General features: G+C 48.0%; 1 protein-coding gene across 1 annotated transcript; it reads right to left on the bottom strand.

The window, feature by feature from the left end:
* Positions 1–271: 271 nt before the first annotated feature.
* sbk1 (SH3 domain binding kinase 1) lies at positions 272–22,095 on the bottom strand. The gene is made up of 4 exons (XM_015963405.3): positions 21,849–22,095; positions 1,808–2,049; positions 1,483–1,685; positions 272–1,150 (listed from the first exon to the last, which is right to left on the bottom strand). The coding sequence occupies exons 1-4, from the start codon at positions 21,884–21,886 to the stop codon at positions 332–334; spliced, it is 1,302 nt and encodes a 433-aa protein (XP_015818891.1). The 5' UTR covers positions 21,887–22,095; the 3' UTR covers positions 272–331.
* Positions 22,096–22,335: the final 240 nt, after the last annotated feature.

Genomic DNA, 22,335 nt, shown 5'->3' with positions numbered 1-22,335 from the left:
CCACCACAGTGTAATGGGGAGAAAACACCAATGTGAGATTGGGGGAATGATTAACTGTCAAATGTTGCCTACATGGCTTCTCTGCAGAGGAATAAGTCTTTGGTCACAAATGAAAACTGAAATCCCATTGAATACCAGCATGTGTTGTCCAAATGTCCACTGATTGGTGATGTCCAGTTCCACAGCTCGGATCAGGACCCTGAGAATCTCTTCCAAAGTCTTAGTCCCTCTCCTTTTCTCACAGAGTCTCCGTGGTAGTCATTAACATTGCCTCGTGGCTTGTTGTTGCTGTGAAAATCCATCTGTTTTTTCAGGGCTAATGTTAGCATCATCACACACAGATTTCTATGGCTGTCGCCATCACCATCTGGCTTTTGTTCTTTTCTCGGCCTGGAGACGGGTGCTGTCCGGATTCCTCTCTGGGAGACACTGGGTCAGAGAGGACGCTACGTTTAAGTGGAGCTGGGCGGAGGCAGGACGTCCCTGGAGGGGTGGATGGATCGGGGTGTCTGTGGGAGGAACGCGATGACGACAAGGAGGAGCAACTGCCAGTACACACTCCCGAGCTTGACCTCTCGCCTCGTTTTGCTCGGTAAGACGCTCTGCGCCGGAGCTCGCTGACCAGCTCGTATTTGATGAAGCAAAAGATGTCCTTGACCCCACAGCGTTTGTCTGGGTCAGATGCAAGCAGCCTCTGAAACATCCGCAAAGCATCATCTGTAAAGCGGCGCCACTGAGACGGGTACGTTCCCACCGGGCAACCTGCTTTCTGCCAGCGCCGGAACTCCTCGTAGAAAGCGTCAGCTGGCATCGCTGCTTCCCAAGGGAAATTGCCAGTCAGCATGCAGAAGACCAGCACTCCGAAAGCCCACACATCCAGACTGGTGGTCACAAGGAACCCTTCTGCACGGTTAGCTCGACACACTTCTGGTGCCGTGTAGGGGATGGTGCCACTCACCCGTTTCACACGGCAGCCCACCCGTCGGGTCATTCCAAAGTCTGCTAGTTTGATGCGGCGACATTCGCGGTCAAACAAAAGAACATTTTCAGGTTTCACATCCCGATGTACCAAACTCTTGCTATGCATAAAGTCCAGGGCCAAGCCCAGCTGTTGCATGCAGCGTTTGACCATCTCCTCAGGCAGACCCACCTATAAGACAGACAAAAGGGCAAAGATGTAAACTCTCACAGTGAAGAAGCTTAAAGGTAGGCATTGAATGAATGTTTAAAAGCACATATATAAGTTATATGCTCTAAAAAGGAAAACAAAAAAAAGATCCATGGTTTTTAATCCTTCTTGAAGTCCACCAGTCCCCATGCATCAAATGCAATGTGGGTGCTATGTGCAGAAAGAAGCCCAGAATGAACACTCCAATCCCAGGAGAGCTTGTTAAAACTGCTGCATCTGAACACTGAGCCTGATTGGAGCTGTTCAGTTTGGGTGGGGACGATGATTGGTTGAAGGAAGGCTGATGACACTACCTGTGGTGGTATGATGTCAAAAAGGTCTCCAGCGGGGGCGTATTCTTGTCCAAACACGTAGCTGTCCTCTGTCTCAAAAAGCACATCGAGGACTTTGATGATGAAAGGGCTGCAGCTGAGTGAGCCCGTTAAACTGTACTCTCGTAGGAAACTTTTCAGCTTCGTCTTGTTCTTCGTGACAAACTTCAGTGCCATTTTCGTGCCTATGACAATAAGAAATCAACAAGCAAAAGGTGCCAGCAAACTTACTGATTCTCTTTTTCCACTGATGAAGCAAATAAATGACATTTAGACAAAGATTTGGTCATATCTTTGAATAACTTACCTTGTGTCCTGTGCGCCACCAGGTCCACCTTGCCATATGTGCCTTTCCCCAGTTCACGGATGTGCTCGTATTGTTTGGCTACATCTGCTGCAGACAGAGAGTTGATGGCCAGCGCCTGCATGTCCTCCACTGGGACCCCTCCGCAATAGCTTGTTTTGGATGTGGGGGAGCCCCCACCACTGCCTGCCCGTCCCAGCCCAGACGGAGAAAGAGACAGGCTCGCCTTGACACTATGTGGCAGGCTGGAGGGGGAAGAGAATACAATTAAGAGTTGATGTACTTTGATGGATAAGTTTTTTTGTGCAATGAAATATTTTCTATCCAACACAGAGGTTGAAACAAGAGTTCCTTACTGGACCCTCGTGTCCATGTGATCAATTCAGGGAACACGGGGAGAACTTTCCGTAAATATATCGGACTTCCTGTGGCGTCTAGATTACTCTGTCCGGCTTTCAGATATGAGAGACCTCGGATAGCACTTACCGGCAGGCAGCTATAGGAAAATCAATGGGTGGGGTGGGGGACTAACAAATGGCATCAAATTTACAGAGCTGACAGTATGACAGCACATGCTGGGGAGACAAAAAAAACTGTGACCAGTCTGAACTAAACGTGCATAAATATAGCAGTTACCCTTGCCCTGAAACTACTTGTCCTCGTGTGATTTTGGCTTCTTCCTCCATCCTGGCTTTAGTGTTGATGGTTTCTAAACATTTTCATTCAGGAACAAAAACTAACTTTTTAGAAAATTTGAACAGCTAATTAAGGTTCATGAGGTCCTACCCATCTCTAAGAGCTAGGTGGAAAAAAAAGCACACTTCAGGAGTTTAGAGATACATTTTATTTGTGTCCCGACCACTTCCTGTTTGTGAAAAGTCGGCAGACTAAAACAGAAATAGGACAAATGTATCTTGTGAGAGCTAACATGCAGCTGTTTTGGTTGCTTCGCGCCTAGTAAAGGGTTGTGCGAATGTGTTCGTTTTCAAAAGTGGTGAAAACTAAAACGAATGTCTCAGATCCTGCTAATGATCTCGCTTATTGTCTGTCTCTCTTCAACACGCCCTTCCCTTGCACACACAATCAAACCTAATCATCCAATCATGCACAGCATGCACACACACAACGCTTACAGGCACCAAATGAGCTCGAACCATTCTGGAGATGGCCTCTTATTTCCATCAGTTAGGGCTAAAGACTTTGATGGGTCTTTTTCTTTCCCTGCAGACAATTTTATAACAGCGCTGCTCTAAAGCAGGTTCAAAGCCTCTAAAATGGAGTGCTGTAAACGTGGCACTTGTTGGGAACATTTAGTGAAACTGGGGTGAATTAACAATAAATGTATGTGTTAAAAACACAGATCGGGAAGTATACTTCAGACTTTTGGAGGCTGATGATCATGTGGGCGGAGGGAAACTAAAACAGGATGCAACCCTTTGCAGCCTTGTGTTCTTGGCTCAGATTTTTTTTTTGTCCTTTTAAAGGTACAAAAAAAGCGGGACTGGAAATAGAAAGGGTGCCCTGCATAGCATCTTTGCATATAACATAACAGATTCCTGACATTATCAAAAGGGTGATGAAAATTATATAAGAACCCATGAATATTTCAGCCAACTCATTCTGAGCATGCTCACTGTATTCAGCCTTCAGAGAGTCAACATGAGGTTTGATCTGAGTCCAGATCAGTCAGTGGTTCAAGTATGGTGATTAAACATTTAAGCAGGACAGACAGACAGGCCAGTAGGATATTTCCCCTGACCGCCCACCTTGTGTGGCCTCATAGCCTGGATCAGAGCCCTCTGAGGGGAGTACAGGGAGCTCTTGTTTACTGACACTGGCTCCTTCCACTCAGCTCCATGAGCAGAATGAGCAGCACTCCAGCACGCCTCCTAATCACATTACTCATTACTCCACTGCCACAATGACAACTCCCCCCTCCCTGCTCCGTTTCCTTTGAAAGAATGGATTAAGAGTCCTAAAATGTGATGAGTGGTGGGTCCTTTCTGCAATGTGACCCAGAAAAGGCAGCAAAAGCCTCTGAGGTGTGTGAATGAAGTTATGTGGCATCAGGGGGATGATTGTGCCTGCTAGTGCATTTGGGAGGGGAGGCAGGGGTGGTCTGATGATGTATCAGCAGCACAGAGACGCTCTTATCAAAGAGCCTTTGTGCTCTCACCTCTAAGAGGGAGCAGCTGTGAGTCTCAGAACAGCGACAACTTTAACCACCTCCTCATTCTCCGCTGAGCCGTCACACTGCCCTCGACTCCTCTCAGGCAGAGAAAAGACAAGGTAATGTCCACATGCTCCACATACAGATGAGGATCCCGCTTCCGATCTGATTAAATATCTCAGGGGTTGGAGCCATATAGTGACAATAATCTGCAATCAAGGTGGTTTCTTACTCAAGTGTTGTTTTTGTTAAAAGCAACAAACAATGGATGAGCATTAAAGTACCCTTAGTACTGCTTTGTAATTCTGCCACAAACTTCAACCGGTTTACATTCGGCAGCTTTTTGCATCAAAATGCGCAGTTCAATGGGGAATCGCGTGCAAAGACATTTGGCGCTGCATCTGCAGTGATGCGGGCGTTGTACCGGTCTGTCGTGGTGAAGAGGGATCTGAGCCGGAAGGCAAAGCTCTCGATTTAATGGTCGATCTTCGTTCCTACCCTCACCTATGGTCACGAGCTTTGGGTAGTGACATAAATAACAAGATCACAGATAAAAGTGACTGAGATTAGTTTTCTCCGCAGGGTGGTTGGGCTCTCCCTTAGAGATAGGGCGAGAAGCTCGGTCATCAGGGAGGGGCTCGGAGTAGACCCGCTGCTCCTCCACATCAAGAGGAGCCAGTTGAGATGGCTCGGGCATCTGATTACGATGCCTCCTGGACACTTCAATGGTGAGGTTTACTGGGCACGTCCAACCGAGAGGAGACCTAAAGGAAGACCCAGGACATGCTGGGCTCACAACTGGCCAGGGAAACTCCTTGGGATTTCCCCGGAGGAGCTGGTCCAAGTAGCTGGAGAGAGGGAAGTCCGAGCCTCTATGCTTAGGCTGCTACCCCCGCGGCCCGACTCCGGATTATTGGATGAAAATGGATGAAAGTTTGTAAACTGACTTTTTAAGATTACAAACAAAAACCACCAAGTCTTGATCCGTTCCAAATTGTCCAAGCTTTTGCTAATAAACTCCTCTTACTCCCACAACTTCATCAGTGAAAAAATACACTACACACCAAAAGAAAGACACATTTGTCTTCTTTCATTCACTGATTTTCTTGCTGCATTGGGACTTGTTGTCTTCTTTTAAATCCCCTCTAAATTCATAGAGCGCACCGCAATCTTCCACAGAATTCTGTTCATTTTCAGGAAAAAACCTTCACTTCAAAACTGGAAGTTTGAGCCTTTTTGAACTTGTCATATATCCTAAAAAAAACAATGTAGAAACACAAAAATTCCCAAGTGGGACCACCACAGCCTTCCAGATCAACATATTGGTCCTTCACCAAGTAGGGCTCCCTTTTTAGTTAGCGTTATCTCCTGCATCTCATTAAAGCTGCCATCAGGGTGAAACAGAGAGAAGCCTGTAGTTTCCATGGTGACCTTAACAAACCACTGGCAGCTGTTTAAACATTATGTTTTGTCTCTGCTCTCTTTGCAGCTTTTATATAATTTATGCAGCTAAATCTAAACTTAGATTCTTACAAAGTTGATGTTGGAATTCATGGCAGTAGCTACATTGGCACGCTTATTTCTTTAATCAAGAAGAAAGGTTGAAATATTTAATTATCTAAAAATAGACTTGTTTTCCTAATTTCTTAAAAAAGGCACCAAAACAACAACCACACACACGTTCCTCCCAAAAATACAGACTGACATTTTTGCTACAATTATTTTGAATTACTTCCAGCTTTCTTCAAGGAAAGGCAGTTCTCAAAAAAAAAAATGGCAAAACATCAGATTTTCTGCACAACTTCAGGTTCTTCAAAGAATAAATGGTTTTAATGACTATTACTTATTATTATTTATGGGCGGCTGTAGCTCAGGAGGGAGAGTGGGTTGTAGGATCGATCCCAGCTCTAGACACAGTGCTGCTGTTGAGTTCTTGGGCGAGACATTTAACCCACAATACTGGTGGAGGTCGGAGGGACGGGTGCGCTGGTGCTCTGCTGCCTCTCCTCTGCCAGTGTGCCCCAGGGCAGCCGTGGCTACATTCAACGGTGTGAATGTGTGTGTGCATGGGTGAATGACTGTGTTGTAAAGCACCTTGGGGGAGTTCTGGAATTTTAGATGGTGCTATGTCAAATACAAGCCGTATACACGTTTTACCATTACCAATGCCATCATAAGGCGAACATTAACAAGAATGTTGTTTTTAGAAGTAGACTGTTAAAGCAACACTGAAAAGTGTTAACACTTAAAGTTATTGCTTCCAGTTATTCTTCAGCCTTAAACTTGAGCAGCTTTGCATTGGACAGCACCCTGAAGCCCTCTGCTGACCAGAAGCTGCACAAAACAGTGGTTGTGGTTCAGGTAGGAACACCAGTTGTAGATCTTTTCCTGCTTTAAACCAATAGTTGTCTAGTGGGTCGGTAGCTTATGTAAAGGCTAACAGTTAGCTTATTCAAGTCACCAACTGTCAATGAAAAGCACAAAAAGAAGACGAATTTTACTTTATTGTTGACATCATGATGGAGCATGAAAAAGTAAGAGAGTTATGTCTTTGGAGGCAAAGCAAAGAGCTAAAACCAGGTAACATCGGCACCAAAGGCACCTCCAGAAAATTTTGATGGGGTGGCTGTCAGACTGGTCGGCTGGATTTGGGAGTTGAGCTTGTAGTGAGCGTGGTTTCACAGATGCGGAAGTGGGAACGTCGGTGAAACGCCGGCTCAATCTAAGAAACCCCCGAGCGTTCGAGCGTCAACGAAGTGACACGGAAATGCCGGGCTTTCCAGAAGTAAGTAAGATAACTTACTATGAGCTGATAGTTCGTGGGATGGATCGGTAGGTTGGAAACTCTGATCATGAATCTGAAGAAACGATGACTGAGTGGTGAGCTGGAAAGGCGACTTCCGTTTATAGCCGCGGTTTGTGACGTAGGTGCGTTGTGGAGGGAACAACTCCCATCATCCCCGCGAGGGGCATGCTGGGAGTTGTGGTATTAGTGGAGGCCGGCTAGCTGGAAGAGGCTGGCCTGGGAACTTGGGTTCTGACAGGACCCCCCCATCCAGGGACGGCTCCTGAAGTCCCAGGGCGGCCCCGGCGGTCCCAGAAGTCCGAGATAAGGGCTGGGTCCAGGATGGAGCAGGCCGGTTCCCAGGAGCGTTCCTCGGGGCGTTCCTCTGGGCCGTAGTCTGCCCAGTCCACAAGATATTGCCACCCCCGACCTCTGCGACAGGCGTCCAGGATGCGCCGGACGGTGTAGATTTGCTCACCATCGTGGAATCGGGCAGGCGGAGGCGCCGGAGCCGGGAGCAGGGAGGACTCCACATAGGGCTTGAGTCGGGAGATGTGGAAGGTGGGATGAATGCGGAGAGTAGCCGGCAACCGCAGCCGGTACGAGACTGGGTTGATGACCTTCTGTACTGTGTAAGGCCCGAGGAACCGGGGAGCGAGTTTTTTGGATCAAGCACGGAAGCGGAGGTCCGCGGTGGACACCCAGACCTTATCTCCAGGGACATAGGAGGGACCAGGACGGTGTCTGTGGAGATGTTGGCGAGCGTAACGGGTGTTAGCTTGAGTGATGGAAGCCCATGCTTTGATCCAGGCGTTCTTGCAGCATCTCACTAGTGGAGCAACTTTGGGCTCCTGGTGGGTGAAGACCGGGGGCTGGTAGCCATAGCAGACCTCAAAAGGGGACATATGAGTGGTTGATGAGGTGTGGAGATTGTGGGACAGCTCTGCCCAGAGGAGGTACTTAGGCCATTGCGAGGGTTGGGCCAAGACGAAGCACCGGAGGTACCGACCCAGCGGTTGGTTAGCCCGCTCAGTCTGACCATTGGTCTGCGGGTGATAGCCTGAGGATAGGCTGACCCATGCTCCCATGAGGTGGCAAAAGGCTTTCCAGAAACGGGCCGCAAATTGGGGACCCCGGTCGGAGACCACATCGACAGGGAAGCCGTGGAGGTGCACCACGTTCTACAGAAATAGTTCCGCCGTGCGTCGGGCTGAAGGGAGACCCGGGAGGGCGATGAAGTGGACAGCCTTTGAAAACCGGTCAGTGACTGTAAGGACTGTGTTGAGGTTGTTGACCGGGGGGAGTCCTGTGACGAAATCCAGACCCACATGAGACCAAGGACGGCTGGGCACCGGAAGAGGTCTGAGGACACCAACAGGGGCCTGGCTGGGTGTCTTGGAGCGGGCGCAGATGTCACAGGCGCTAGTGTATTCCTTTACATCCCTCGCCATGAATGGCCACTAGAGCACTCGTTGGAGGAACTTCGGGATTCGAGAGAAACCCGCGTGGCCCGACAGGCGTGACGAGTGGGACCAGGAGAGCACCTCGCTATGACAGGACCTAGGGACATAGAGACGACCCGCGGGGGTCTCTGGTGGTGCGGGGTCGTCCCGGAGGGCGTTCTGGATGGCCTCCTCCAACGACCACTTCAGATGGGCCAGGAAACAGTGCTCTGGGAGAATCGGTGCCAGCATGGATGTTGGCGTGGAGTGGGTGAACTGGCGAGAGAGGGCATCAGCCTTCTGGTTCTTTGTTCCAGGGTGGTAGGCGAGATGGAACTCATAGGGCTCGAAGAAGAGGGCCCAGTGGGCCTGGCAAGGATTGAGCTGCTTGGCGGATCGAATGTGAGTCAGGTTCTGGTGGTCCGTCCAGATAGTGAAAGGCTGGGTGGTGCCTAGAAGCCACTGTCTCCATTCCTCCAGCGCCCATTTTATGGCCAGCAGTTCACAATCACCCACGCCATACTTCTGCTGGGTGGTGGAAAACTTCCTAGGGAAGTAGGCGTAGGGATGCACCGATGGATCGGCATTTGATCGTAATTGGCCGATAGCGCCCCTATCGGTTTTGATCGGAATTTTCAAAATAGATCAAAGCAAACCGATCAGGTAGGGTTGTCACGGTAACCAGTGTAGCGCTAAACCCCGGTAAAAAAAAAAAAGTTGACAATAATAACCGTCTTGTTTTTAAAAAACTATATTATCTTGGTGGGTTTACCGTGGCTGCGGTGTAGGCGCGGTGACCCTTACCAGCCACCGTATCATCTGCAGAAGTTGCCGGCGGCACATACAAGCTTTGTTTACAACAAAACTTTCTTGAAGCTAAAGCTGAAATAATGGTCAAAAGAGGAGACGGCAGCGCTCAGGAGGACATTTATTATCCCTCAAAGAAGACAAAGTCGGAAGTACGGGCATATTTTAGATATTTGAAGAATGCCGAGGGAGTTTATAAAAGACGGGCGGCTATCCTGTTTGCAGCACGAGCAGAAAAAGTGTCTGTGAAAGGCAGCAACGCTTCTTATCTCATGACACATCTGCGTGACCATCACCCACAACTCTACAGTCAACGCAAGGCAAGTTAACGTTAGTGTTTTAGCTAAAATGCGTGATCCGAGGATTTGGGTTGAGGGAGAATGCAATCTGTCGCTATATAAAGCAGCCGCAGCGCCGCTACCTGCATATAAACCGTGTCGCGGACACCCCCATGTTGAAATGACGCTATGCATTATGGGGCACCCCGGGGCAGATAAGAGTTGGTCTCTCTCCGAGAATAATTATGAATTTAACAATGATTACTGCCTGATGACATTTTCCCACATCTGCAAAGCTCACTGGAAGGACACAAACCGAGGACAATATTTTCCTGAAATACGGATTGCTCAAGTAAGGGTAAAAAAAAAAAGTATCTGATTAGAAGGCTACTTGAGTACTGAGTATCATCTGATCTAATATTTTAAATGATGACATCAAACAGACATAAAATACAAAGTTATGGGCAAATATTGGTATTTTAAAGACTAAAGGGGAAAAATGTAAACAAATAAACAACATAATTACAAAATAACACATTTTAGGCTAAATTTAGACACAAACTGAGGACAATATTTCCTGACATACAGGGTTTATTTAATTGTGTGAAAATGTAGCACGTTTAAAAAAAATACCGCGATAATACCGAAAACCGTGGTAATTTTGGTCACAATAACCGTGAGGTTAAATTTTCACACCGTGACAACCCTAATACAGACCATTTTAGATTAGGTTACATTTCCTTTATTCCCAGATTATGTAGTTTGTAGCACTCATTATAATGTTGTAGAAAATTTCTGGCCAATCCACGTGATCGGTATCGGTGATCGGTATCGGTGATCAGCATTCTTTGATCTCGGTATCGGTGATCGGCAGCAAAAAACCTGATCGGTGCATCCCTAAGTAGGCGCAGGGATGGAGCCTGTCATCGGGCCCGCCTTGGGACAGGATGGCACCGGCACCGACATCTGAGGCATCGACCTCGACCACAAAAGGCTCCGTAGGATCCGGATGGCGGAGGATAGGGGCCGACGTGAACCGGGTGACCAGGTGGCGGAAAGCCCGAATGGCGTCTGGAGTGAGACGGAACGGTTGGCCGGATGGGCTTGGCCAGGTGAGGAAGGTGAGAGGTGCCACAATGGTGCAGAAGTTCTTAATGAAGCAGCGGTAAAAGTTGCAGAAAACTCTGCAGCTGTTTCAGGCTCATAGGAAGAGGCCAGTCAGCGACCACCTGGACCTTCTGAGGGTCCATGGTTATGCCCTGATCCGATATCATGAAACCCAAGAATGAGGTGGTTCGCTGGTGGAATGAGCATTTCTCGGGTTTGCAGTAAAGGTTATTGTCCAGGAGCCGGGTAAGAACGGCACGAACATGGTGGAGGTGTTCGGCCTCGGATTTGGAATAAAATAGGATATCATCCAAGTAGGCAAACACCCACCAGCCCAGCATATCACAGAGGACATCGTTTATGAGGCGCTGAAATACAGCGGGGCTATGGCACAACCCGAAGGGCATGACCAGGTACTCCCAATGGCCGGTGGGTGTGATGAAGGCGGTTTTCCACTCATCCCCAGCTTTGATGCGGACCATATTGTAGGCATTTCGGAGGTCCAGTTTAGTGAAGATCTGCGCCTGGGAGATGGAGTCCAGAGCCGTAGTGAGGAGTGGCAGGGGGTGACGATCCCTGACAGTGATCTTGTTTAGACCCCGGTAGTCTATACAGGGACGGAGGTCACCTTCCTTCTTCTTCACGAAGAAGAAGCCTGCAGCACCCGGAGAAGAGGAGGGTTGAATGAAACCTTGTCGGAGGGCCTGGTTGATATAGTCCTCCATAGCTCTGGATTCGGAGGGAGAAAGAGAGAAAAGACGTCCACAGGGCAGACTGGTTCCTGGCTGCAGCTTGATCTCCATGTCATATGGGCGGTGAGGCGGCAGTGTGGTGGCACGTAGCTTGTCAAAGACTGCGGCCAGGTCCCGATAGGGCAGTGGCACGTTGGACGGTAGAGGTCCGGGACCACCAGCCGGGTGATCAGCCATGGGTATAGGTGGAGAGAGGTGGGCCTGGCACTGGGTCCCCCAGCCTAAAAGGAGGTTCTGGGACCAGGAAATCTGGGGATCGTGGAGACGGAGCCAGGGGAACCCCCAGGATCAGAGGAGAAGGGGGAGCAGAGATGGTAAGGAAATGGAGGGTTTCCCGGTGGCCTTGGAGGAACATCTGGAGCGACTGGGTTCGGTCCCTGACAGGATAGGGCTGGAGGGGTCTGCCGTCCACCGAGGTTATCGGAACAACCCATTCCAGGGGAGTCCGGGGGATCCGTAGGCGTCTAGCCAGATCCACATCTATGAAGTTGTCCGAGGCCCCCGAGTCCACCAGAGCATGTACCTGATGTGAGGTCTCACCATGACAGAGGGTGACGGGAAGGAGGAGTTGGTGGGAAGAGACAGGGGCAGAGGGTGGCCCTGGCTGAGCTACCCCTATGCTCAGTGGGTTCCTTCGTTCCCCGGCCGTAATGGACAGTCCAGGCGCCGGTGGTCGGGAGAGCCGCAATAGGCACAGAGACCCTCGCACCACCGTCGCTGTCTCTCCCCGGGGGAAGGTGGCCTGGCTGCATAGGCTCCTCAGTTGAAGTGGGTCCGGGGGCTGGCGTTGGCAAGCGAGGAGGTGGTCCAGGAGCTCTGAATGGGCGATTGGAGGACCTGGGTCGAACCAGAACCCGCTGGTCGATGCGCAGCGCCAGATCTGCAACATCATCCAGGGTCTGGGGCAGTTCTTTTCCCGCCATCTCGTTGCGGATGTAGGACGCCAACCCCTCTAAGAAGACAGCCCGAAGGGCAGAGTCATCCCACTGCAGTCATCCTGAGAGCGGGCAGTGGGGAAGCGTCCTGGTTGGCACTCGAACTGCATGTCGAGGGAGGCGAGCAGACCTTCTGGGCTCCCAACCTCTCCATTCCACCTCTCAGGCAGGCAGAACTGCGGCTCCTCCTTAGGTGGAGCAAGGGCTTGCTGCTGAAGAGAATTGATGGACGCGGATAATTGAAGGGTGAGGTCGGTCAGAGAGTTCACCTTGGTGTTGAGCCGGTCGATCACGGCGTGAAGCTGAACGATCTCATTTTTCATTCTCTAAAACTCCACTGGGTTTACGGACTCAGTCATCCTGTCAGACCGGTCGGCTGGATTCGGGAGTTGAGCTTGTAGGGAGCGTGGTTTCACAGACGCGGAAGTGGGAGCGTCGTGAAACGCCGGCTCACAATTTAATCTAGGAAACCCCCGAGCGTTCGAGCGTCAACGAAGTGACACGGAAATGCCGGGCTTTCCAGAAGTAAGTAAGATAACTTACTATGAGCTGATAGTTTGTGGGATGGATCAGTAGGTTGGAAACTGATCATGAATCTGAAGAAACGATGACTGAGTGGTGAGCTGGAAAGGCGACTTCCGTTTATAGCCGTGGTTTGTGACGTAGGTGCGACGTGGAGGGAATCCCCGCGAGGGGCATGCTGGGAGTTGTGGTATTAGTGGAGGCCGGCTAGCTGGGAGAGGCTGGCCTGGGAACTTGGGTTCTGACAGTGTCCCGATGGGGCCAAAGAAGTTTTTGGGGTGGCACGCCAAACTGGTCCTTGGCGATGTATTGCATTGCTCCTTTATTTGTTTTTTATTCTTTTAAGAACTTTATGCATCCAAAACATTTAACTTAAATTTTACAAACACAAACATTTCAGAAACATACATTTCAGTTATTTAAAATGTTATTTCAAATTTTATTTTAAAATGGGTTTTTCTTAATTCACCTGTTGCTGTGCATGTTCACAAAAATATATGGAGATAAAAACTTTTAAAAAATGGTGAGCAGCAGAAAAAGGTGTACATTATTTTTAATTCAGATTATTTATTTACTCATTATTTATATTATTTTTATTTGTGTTTTACAATTATGTCTTGAATAAATAAGATCAATTTATAGTTTGAGTGAACATTAATATGATTTATTACCACTGGCTTTTGCAGGGGGGGGGGGGGGGCATTGATCGGCACAGCTTTCACTAGTTTGACTGAGCTAAAGCAGGCTACAAAAAATCACGGACTGATAGTGACCTGGCTTTGTTGCCACTGGACTTATAAGTAATAATACTTTGTCCAACAGTGTGGATCTTTTTTACTTTGTGGCTTATTTAGTATCAGTTGGCTTGTGTAAGCGTCAGCTCCAGCAGGGTGAAGCAAGGTTGTTTATGATTGTTGTAATTCTGCTGTCAGCCTGTAGAAAGGAGAAGCAGGACACTTATTTGAGTTTTGCTTTAAGAGTAAGATCTTTGTGTTGGCATATTTAAATCAACATTTAAAGTGTCTCTGTACTAATTTCCAGATGCTTTTCTTCCAGCTTGCAGAGACACTATGGTTGGAAACCACCAAGGAAGCTTTTTAACTGCTGCAGCATCAACAGTTCATATTGTAGTAACATTCATCTGGGACAACAATTTGAATTTTTTGTTCCAACAATGACCTGTTTTTCACCAGACTAGCTCCAGTTGTGAAAATCACAGCTGATTGGAAAACCAGTCAACATTCCCACCAGTTAGTTGTGGTTTTGTGTGGAATCACTGTTCATCCACAAAAGCTGCTGTTTTCAGCTGTTACATACATGGCATGATGTGTTTACAGATTTTATCACAATTTGTACAATGCTGAGAACCAGCTCCGCTTGTTACCAACCAGTTTATTTTTGTCTCAAAAGCTCCTAACTGCTCAAAATAGTCTGCAGCCTGTTAGATGTTGGAGGGAAAAGGGGGAGTGAGTAAATGATGCAGCTGAAATGAGCTGTGACAGAGACAAGACTTGAGCAAGAAAATGGATTCAGAACTCAGTGATTAGCGAAGATGTAAATGGCTACTGCAGTGTCAGAAAAATTCATTACAACTTAAATGACGCACACATTCCTGAGAGGTGAATTCAAATCAGTCACTTTGTGCTCTTGTTTGTTTAGTCCCATCGCTCTCGGCTCTTTTCCTCTTCTTCTGTCTGTTTCTGTAAACAAGACACTAATGAAAGAAGTAGACTGCGGAGCCTCCCCCACGTCTTTACCTCGCTTTACACTAATGGACTAGCTGCTTTGCTCTTGGCAAGAGAGTCATCACAGATGAAGACCAATCTCTGTATTTACTGTCAAAATGCCCAACATGCTTTACCTCTGGGTCAAAGGGAAACCACTGAGTGAAATACAGAGTAATAAAGTTGGTTGTCACTGTTTGTCTGAAAAACAAAGAACTACATGATGCAGATTATATCAATGGTTCCCTTCTTGTGTTTGTCTCCCTATCCTTCAGTCAAAACTCAATGACCTGTTCCCCATGTGGGTTTAAAAAAACTAAAACATCTTTCTCAAACAACTCATAAACTGGTGGTTTTGCATCTCTGAGAGCACACAGGTGGAAAAAAACCCTCCTGCTGTGCTGTGATAGGTGAACGATCGACCTGGGCCGCAGACGCTCACTATAACAAATCACCTGTTCTCAGCTCTGCTCAGCTTCCATATGGATCCCCACTGGGCCCGAGCTGCTCCTGACTCACCTTGTCTGTGCTCATCTTCCCATCACCCTTCCTCATGCCACAAACCCGTTGAACTGACCTCAGGCCCAATGCTGAAAGACTTTAGCAGAAACACTGGCACCCTGCCACTTCCTGCTATCCCAGCAGGAGGTGGTGCAAGGTGAAACGTCCCTCAAAACTTTGAAAGTGGAGATTAGTGATACTCCAAAGACATTTCGCTTCATTTTAGCAGCAAATTATGATCAGATGAATTAATATCAGGAATTAGAAAAAGGAATGCACGTTGTCTAAAATCTGGTGTAATTTGTTAGCCTGTGTTGTGAATGATTCACCTAATTTTAGCACAATATCTAATATGTCTGTGGACTTAACGCAGTTTAAGCTAACCCTTAGCATTAGCAACTTCACCTCCTGGCAGAAGCTGCTTTAGGCTTGTGTTATTTGTGAAGATAAAACATCCATGATGCAAGTTTTTATCCAATCTGGGGCGAGATGTTCAAATATCAGGAAAGAAAACTCCTGTCCTTAGAAGCTCAGCTTTCACTTGGCCTGCTGAAGCACAGGGGTTTGTGGGCTTCTTTGTTCCCTGAGTTCTGCCTGCAAGGCATTCATATCTTCTTGAGACTGCTGCAAATGTATTGATTAAACAAGTAATCAACACCTTTAAGAGAAGAAAACAGTCCCACCAGGTGACATTTAACTTGTGTAGAACCTGGCGTCCATCCATCCACCCATTTTTATCCGCTTATCCGGAGTCTGGTCACGGGGGCAGTAGCCTAAGGCGAGAGGCCCAGACTTCCCTCTCCCCAACCACTTGGGCCAGCTCCTCAGGGGGGATCCCAAGGTGTTCCCTGGCCAGGTTAGAGACATAGTCCCTCCACCGTGTCCTGGGTCTATGTCTCCTCTCGGTTGGACGTGCCCGGAAAACCTCACCAGGGAGGCGTCCAGGAGGCATCCTGACCAGATGCCCGAGCCACCTCAACTGGCTCCTCTCGATGTGGAGGAGCAGCGGGTCTACTCCGAGTCCCTCCCGAATGACCGAGCTTCTCACTCTATCTCTAAGGGAGAGCCCAGCCACTCTTCGGAGAAAACTCATTTCGGCCGCTTGTATCCGCAATCTCATTCTTTCAGTCACTACCCAAAGCTCATGACCATAGGTGAGGGTAGGAACGTAGATCCACCGGTAAATCGAGAGCTTCGCTTTCTGACTCAGCTCTCTCTTCACCACGACAGACCGGTAAAATGCCCGCATCACTGCAGATGCAGAACCAATCCGCCTATCAATCTCATGCTCCAGTTTTCCTTCAATCGTGAACAAGAACCTGAGATACTTAAACTCCTCCACTTGGGGCAGGTCCTCATCCCTGACCCGGAGAAGGCATTCTACCCTTTTCGAATCAAGACCTTGGTCTCAGATTTAGAGGAGCTGATTCTCATCCCAGCTGCTTCACACTCGGCAGCGAACTGCACCAGCGAAAGCTGAAGATTGTGTTCTGATGAAGCCAACAGGACCACATCATCTGCAAAAAGCAGAGACTTGATCCTCAGGCCACCAAAACAGATGCCCTCCACACCTTGGCTGCACCTAGAAATCCTGTCCATCAAGGTTATGAACAGAATCTGTGACAAAAGGCAGCCTTGGCAGAGTCCAACTCTCACTGGGAACGAGCCTGACTTACTGCCGGCAATGCAGACCAAGCTCTGACACCGGTCATACAGGGACCTAACAGCTTATATCAGAGGGTCTGGCACCCCATACTCCCGGAGTACCCCCACAGGGCCCCCCAAGGGACGCGGTCAAACGCCTTCTCCAAATCCACAAAACGCATGTAGACTGGTTGGGCAAATTCCCACGCACCCTCCAGGATCACCCTAAGGGCATAGAGCTGGTCCAGTGCTCCACGGCCAGGATGAAAACCACATTGCTCCTCCTGAATCTGAGGTTCAACAATCCGACGGACCCTCCTCTCCAGAACCCCTGAATAGACCTTACCAGGAAGACTCAGGAGTGTGATCCCCCTGTAGGTGGAACACACCCTGCGGCCCCCCATTTTAATAAGGGGACCACCATCCTGGTCTGCCAGTCCAGTGGGACTACCCCCGATGTCCATGCAATATTGCTGAGCCACGCCAGCCAACACAGCCCCATGACATCCAGAGCCTTAAGGAACTCCGGGCGGATCTCATCCACCCCTGGAGCCTTGCCACAGAGGAGCTTTTTAACCACCTCAGTGACTTCAGCACCAGAGATTTGAGAGGCCAACCCAAAGTCCCCAGACTCTGCTTCCTCACTGGAAGACGTGTCGGTGGAATTGAGGAGGTCTTCGAAGTATTCTGCCCACCAATCCACAACGTCCTGAGGTCAGCAGCACACCGCCCCCACTATAGATAGTGTTGGTATCGCACTGCCCCCCCCCCCCCCCCCCCCCCCAGGCGCCAGATGGTGGACCAGAATCTCCTCGAAGCCGTACTGAAGTCTTGCTCCATGGTCTATCTGAACTCCTCCCATGCCCAGGTTTTTGCCTTGGTGACCACCCGAGCCGCGTTCCGCTTGGACTGCCGGTACCCATCAGCTGCCTCTGGAGTCCCACAGGCCAAAAAGACCTGATAGGACTCTTTCTTGAGCTTGACAGCATCCCTAACCGCCGGTATCCACCAGCGGGTTCGGGGGTTGCCACCACGACAGGCAATGACGATCCTGCGACCACAGCTCCGGTCGGCCGCCTCAACAATGGAGGCACGGAACAGGGTCCATTCAGACTCAATGTGCCCCGCCTCCCCCAGAACATTTTGGAAGTTCTGTTGGAGGTGGGAATTGAAGCTCCTTCTGACAGGAGACTCTGACAGACGTTCCCAGCAGACCCTTGCGATACGTTTGGGCCTGTCTGGTCTGACCGGCATCCTCCCCCACCATCTGAGCCAACTCACCACCAGGTAGTGGTCAGTTGACAGCTCCGCCCCTCTCTTCACCTGAGTGTCCAAGACATGTGGCTGCAGGTCAGATGAAACAACAACAAAGTCGATCATCGAGCTGCGGCCTAAGGTATCCTGGTGCCAAGAGCACATATGGACACCTTTATGTCTGAACATGGTGTTCATTATGGACAATCCATGACTGGCATAGAAGTCCAATTACAAAACACCACTCGAATTCAGATCAGGGGGGGCGTTCCTCCCAACCACACCTCTCCAGGTCTCACTGTCATTGTCCACGTGAGCGTTAAAGTCCCCCAGCAGAACAAGGGAGTCACCGGAAGGAGCGCTTTCCAGCACCCCCTCCAAGGTCTCCAAAAAGGGTGGGTAGTCTGAACTGTAGTCTGGTGCATAAGCACAGACCACAGTCAGAACCCATCCCCCCACACGTAGGCTGAGGGAGGCTACCCTCTCATTAGCTGGGGTAAACCTCAACGTACAGGCACCAAGATGGGGGGCAACTAGTATGCCCACCCCTTCTCGGCGCCTCTCCGTGTGAGCAACTCCAGAGTGGTAGAAAGTCCAACCCCTCTCAAGGAAACTGGTTCCAGAGCCAGAGCCATGCGTTGAGGTGAGTCCGACTATATCTAGTCGGAACCTCTCAACTTCATACACCAACTCAGGCTCCTTCCCCACCAGAGAGGTGACATTCCATGTGCCAAGAGCCAGCTTCTGTAGCCAAGGATCAGACCGCCAAGGTCCCCGCCCTCGACTACCACCAGTCACACACTGCACCCAACCCCTTTGGCCCCTCCCACGATTGGTGAGTCCATGGGAAGGGGGACCCACGTTTCCTCTTCGGGCTGTGCCCGGCCGGGCTCCATGGGTGAAAGCCCGGCCACCAGGTGCTCGCCAATGTGCCCCACCTCCAGGCCTGGCTCCAGAGGGGGGCCCCGGTGACCCACGTCCGGGCGAGGGAACATGGTTTCCATTTATATAATTGATCATAAGAGGTCTTCGGGCTGCTCTTTGTCTGATCCCTCACCTAGGACCTGTTTGCCATGGGTGACCCTACCAGAGGCAGAAAGCCTCAGACAACTTAACTCCTAGGATCATTGAGACACTCAAACCCCTCCACCACGGTAAGGTGGCAGCCCAGGGAGAGGTCGAACCTGGCGTGACTCTTGAAAATGAGAATGGGGTTGATGAAATCATCAGTCATTGATGATTGATGATGTGAACTTAACGTTCTGCTGCTTGAAAAGCTAAGTTACTCTTCATTTTCCACCACACGCTGGGCTGGCTAAGCAAAGAAATGGACTCATACCTCAATCTGTCAGCCTAACACGTCACACCATTCAGAGAAAATAAGAAGTTGAGTTGTTGGCGTCTAAAACTCAGTTATAAATCCAGCCAGGTAGCTTCTAATTCCTGCATAAGGTATGTGATAGACCCACTTCGAGTGTAATAAAAGCATTCGTAGGAGTTCCCTGCTCATGATGAAAAAAAGGAATTTTATTCATCTTCAGTAGCTTTAATTTGAGGTCTCTGAAAGGCAGTGTGAATTTATGGGATGGTTAATGAAGGGTAATGTTATCCTACGAGGATATAGAGTGAAGATGAAATGTTATCGGTTCAAATATGACCTTGGAAGAAGTCATCAGGAAGAAAACCACTTCTGCAACCTCAGATAGACACTTGTAATGGAAATTTAAACCATCCTGGTGTGTTCTGGAAGGTTTTGTGTAGAAAAACTGAAATTTTGGCTTCAATTAGCAAACATATGTTTAGGGAAACAGGTACCATTTGTCCTTATGTAGTAAAATTGTCAATATTGGCTTGGTCGGTGTTGACTTATTGTACAATATTGTTTGCTTAGAGAGGGATTTGACTCAATACTTTTAATAATTTAACAGCAAATAACTGATACTTCTGAAAATAACAAAAAAAAATGATAATGACTCAAAGAACAAGAGCATGTGTGTGAATGATGGACAAAATCCTCAAAACAAAATCATTTTTGGCTGCTCCTTTTGGTTTTACCATCAAAATGAATAAAATAAAATTATCTTCATTCATTTTTATTTTTTAAATAGAAAATAACTGTGGCGTGCCTAATTTTAAGCTTTTTGGAAATGAGGTCATCTTTTCTTCACTTAGTCATCCAGAGCAAACAGGAATTATGTCGGTGGTGTCCTTCGTAATTTGCATACCAATGTTCCCCCGGGCAGGTTCCTTCATCGCTGCAGATTAAAGCTTTTGTTGCAAATATTTCCCTGGACACCTGATTATAGATACCAGTCATAATCAAAGTCGCCATCATCCTCTCTGTGTCATGCAACAAGCCACCCCTAGAATACGCTAACCTCCTGCTCTAGGGAGGCTTCATCCGAGGAAGACCAGAAGGAGGAAGATGAAGCAAGGAAATCCAGCGAGAAGGGAATTGAGGCGTTCCCTCCTTTCACCACATAGGCTGCGTGCATCCCTTTGATGTTAAATACGCGAAGAAATCTGACTCTAATGTGAGCTGGGTGAAATGTTGCTAAATGATGCAACAGCAGCATAAGGTGATTAGTATTACAGCTCAAACACAAACCCTAGAACCATAAAGTCACTGGTTAACTAGTTGGACAGACACGATTTAGCCATGAAACTGTTTTATTCATAGGGTTCCCCTATAGGTTACTAAAAATGTTTCTACTGATGCACAGATTCTTGTTTTGAGGGTCGACTCTGACTTCTGATTTTTAATTTATTATTATTTTTTTGCATATTTGACATGCCAATACCAATTTATCTTAAAGAAATATAATCAACAGAATTTTGTTTTCATTAGGGTTTTTCTTCTTAATTTTATGATTGAAAATAACGATTCAGGAAGAGACCACATTCTTGTTTTTGCTATAGCACAGTGAGTTCAAGGACAAGGAAAATACAACTGCTCAGCAATGGTGCATTCACATATCCAAAAATACATCAGAATTTGAGATTCAGATAGATCAGACTGAATATTGTCAGATTATAATCACCAAATTATTTTTCTTAGAAATGTACGCATTTTAACAGTAAAAAGTGTAACAAAGACCTGTGCAATTTCTGTGTGAAACATGTAGCCTATGTGGACATTTTATGCATAATGTTCTCTAACAGGTGATAATCATAGGCATCTAGTCCTTAATTTTCTCAGTTTTCACTTTATTGGGGGGGGGGGGGTATTCTGGGGAGCAAATATGTCTCAAACAAATGTTGCTCCTGTCTCCTGTTTACAGCATTTCTGTAAGATGGTGTGATACATTTGTTTTTGTTTTACTCAAGTCTGATCATTTCAAGGTGAACAGAGTGGAGGGACTTATAAGCTGTACTCCATGATCATTAATGCTGCTGATCTCTTCAGTTGTGAAGCTGAGCACCAACAGCCACGTCGTTGTTGTTTGTGTTGCATTAAAATGAAGCAATTTTCAGTTAGAATTTGTTTTTGTTTTTCTCACTGCCCCTTTACAAAAGCAGCTCAGCCAAAGCAACAAAAATTTAATTTAAATAAAATAAAACATCACTGCTGCGCCTCAACAATGCGTGTGACAGAAGTCCAAGTCGAATTTTCTGGCTGCTGTTGTGTTTTGTTCAGAGTCCATTACCAGCCTCCGGTTTTTGCTTTTACAAGGATTTGCAAGTCAGCTGCACATTTAAATGCATTAGACAGCATTAGGCATGATGTATCACCTGTCGGCCCAGGACAGAGTACTACCGGGTCATTAAAAGGTCCATCCATCATCATCCATCAAGAAGAGGCGGATACACAAAAGCAGATTGGGAAACAAATGTGCTTTAGAGAGAGGATGCAGGAGGGTGAACTATGTGGTCAGTGCTGCAGAGAAAATGCTGATTCTGATGCTCTTGGCTTTAAAAAGCAAATTAAGTCCACACATGGAATTTACTTTATGGTTAAAGACATCTTGAGTCATCCTTTATAGTTAAAATTTACATTTAATGATTTAAAACGTTTAAAAAATGTTTTCCTTTGCTGTTTTTTTTTCTTTGGGGGGCGTTCAGGATCGTGTACTGTGACCCAGTTTCAGGCTCCTCAGGGTGCACTAAGGTGTTACCAACTCACCTGCTGGCGACCTGTCTCTCTCCTCCATGGTCCTGCATCCGCTCGCTGAGCAGAGCTGCTGCGCTCCGCTCCGACCTTCCAGCTGATAACGGATCTCCCTGCAGCTATTGATCAGTGAAATAAACCGAGTCTACTTGATTAAAAACCTTGTTGTTTGCTTGAGTTCAGTCTGTCTTCTTCCGTCTAGCCAAGGTTTTTTTTTCTGAGTTTGGTGTAATCAGAGCCTGATACGGAGCTGCAGGACGCAGGTTCAGGTCTCTCCTCTGGTCCTAACCTGCTGCGTGTTTATCTCCTGCTCCTCCGGCGGTACGCTGGACCCACTTCAGCGATACGAGTCCATCCATTCACATCCGCGCACTGTAGGCGCCTCGGCAAAGCTCTGATCTCTGCAGCGTAGAGCACAAACACATCTTCATGCCTCCTCTCCGACTGAAGCCAGCTGTCATTGTCAGTCTGTCCGGTGAGACTTCAGAGTTGGGGAGGGGGC

The sequence above is a fragment of the Nothobranchius furzeri genome, chromosome 16 (genome assembly GCF_043380555.1).
Source record: "Nothobranchius furzeri strain GRZ-AD chromosome 16, NfurGRZ-RIMD1, whole genome shotgun sequence".
Taxonomy (NCBI): domain Eukaryota; kingdom Metazoa; phylum Chordata; class Actinopteri; order Cyprinodontiformes; family Nothobranchiidae; genus Nothobranchius; species Nothobranchius furzeri.
The sequence above is the reverse complement of the archived record's forward strand: the minus strand, read 5'-3'. Positions and strand labels throughout refer to the sequence as shown.

What these genes read in the sequence shown, in the direction of transcription:
- sbk1 (XM_015963405.3), bottom strand. Translation starts at nt 21,886, where the DNA reads ATGCAGGACCATGGAGGAGAGAGACAGGTCGCCAGCAG. An exon ending in GGTGGCGCACAGGACACAAG is followed by an intron (nt 1,686 to 1,807) that starts GTAAGTTATTCA and finishes TTATTGTCATAG; the next exon opens with GCACGAAAATGGCACTGAAG. An exon ending in TTGACATCATACCACCACAG is followed by an intron (nt 1,151 to 1,482) that starts GTAGTGTCATCA and finishes TCTGTCTTATAG; the next exon opens with GTGGGTCTGCCTGAGGAGAT.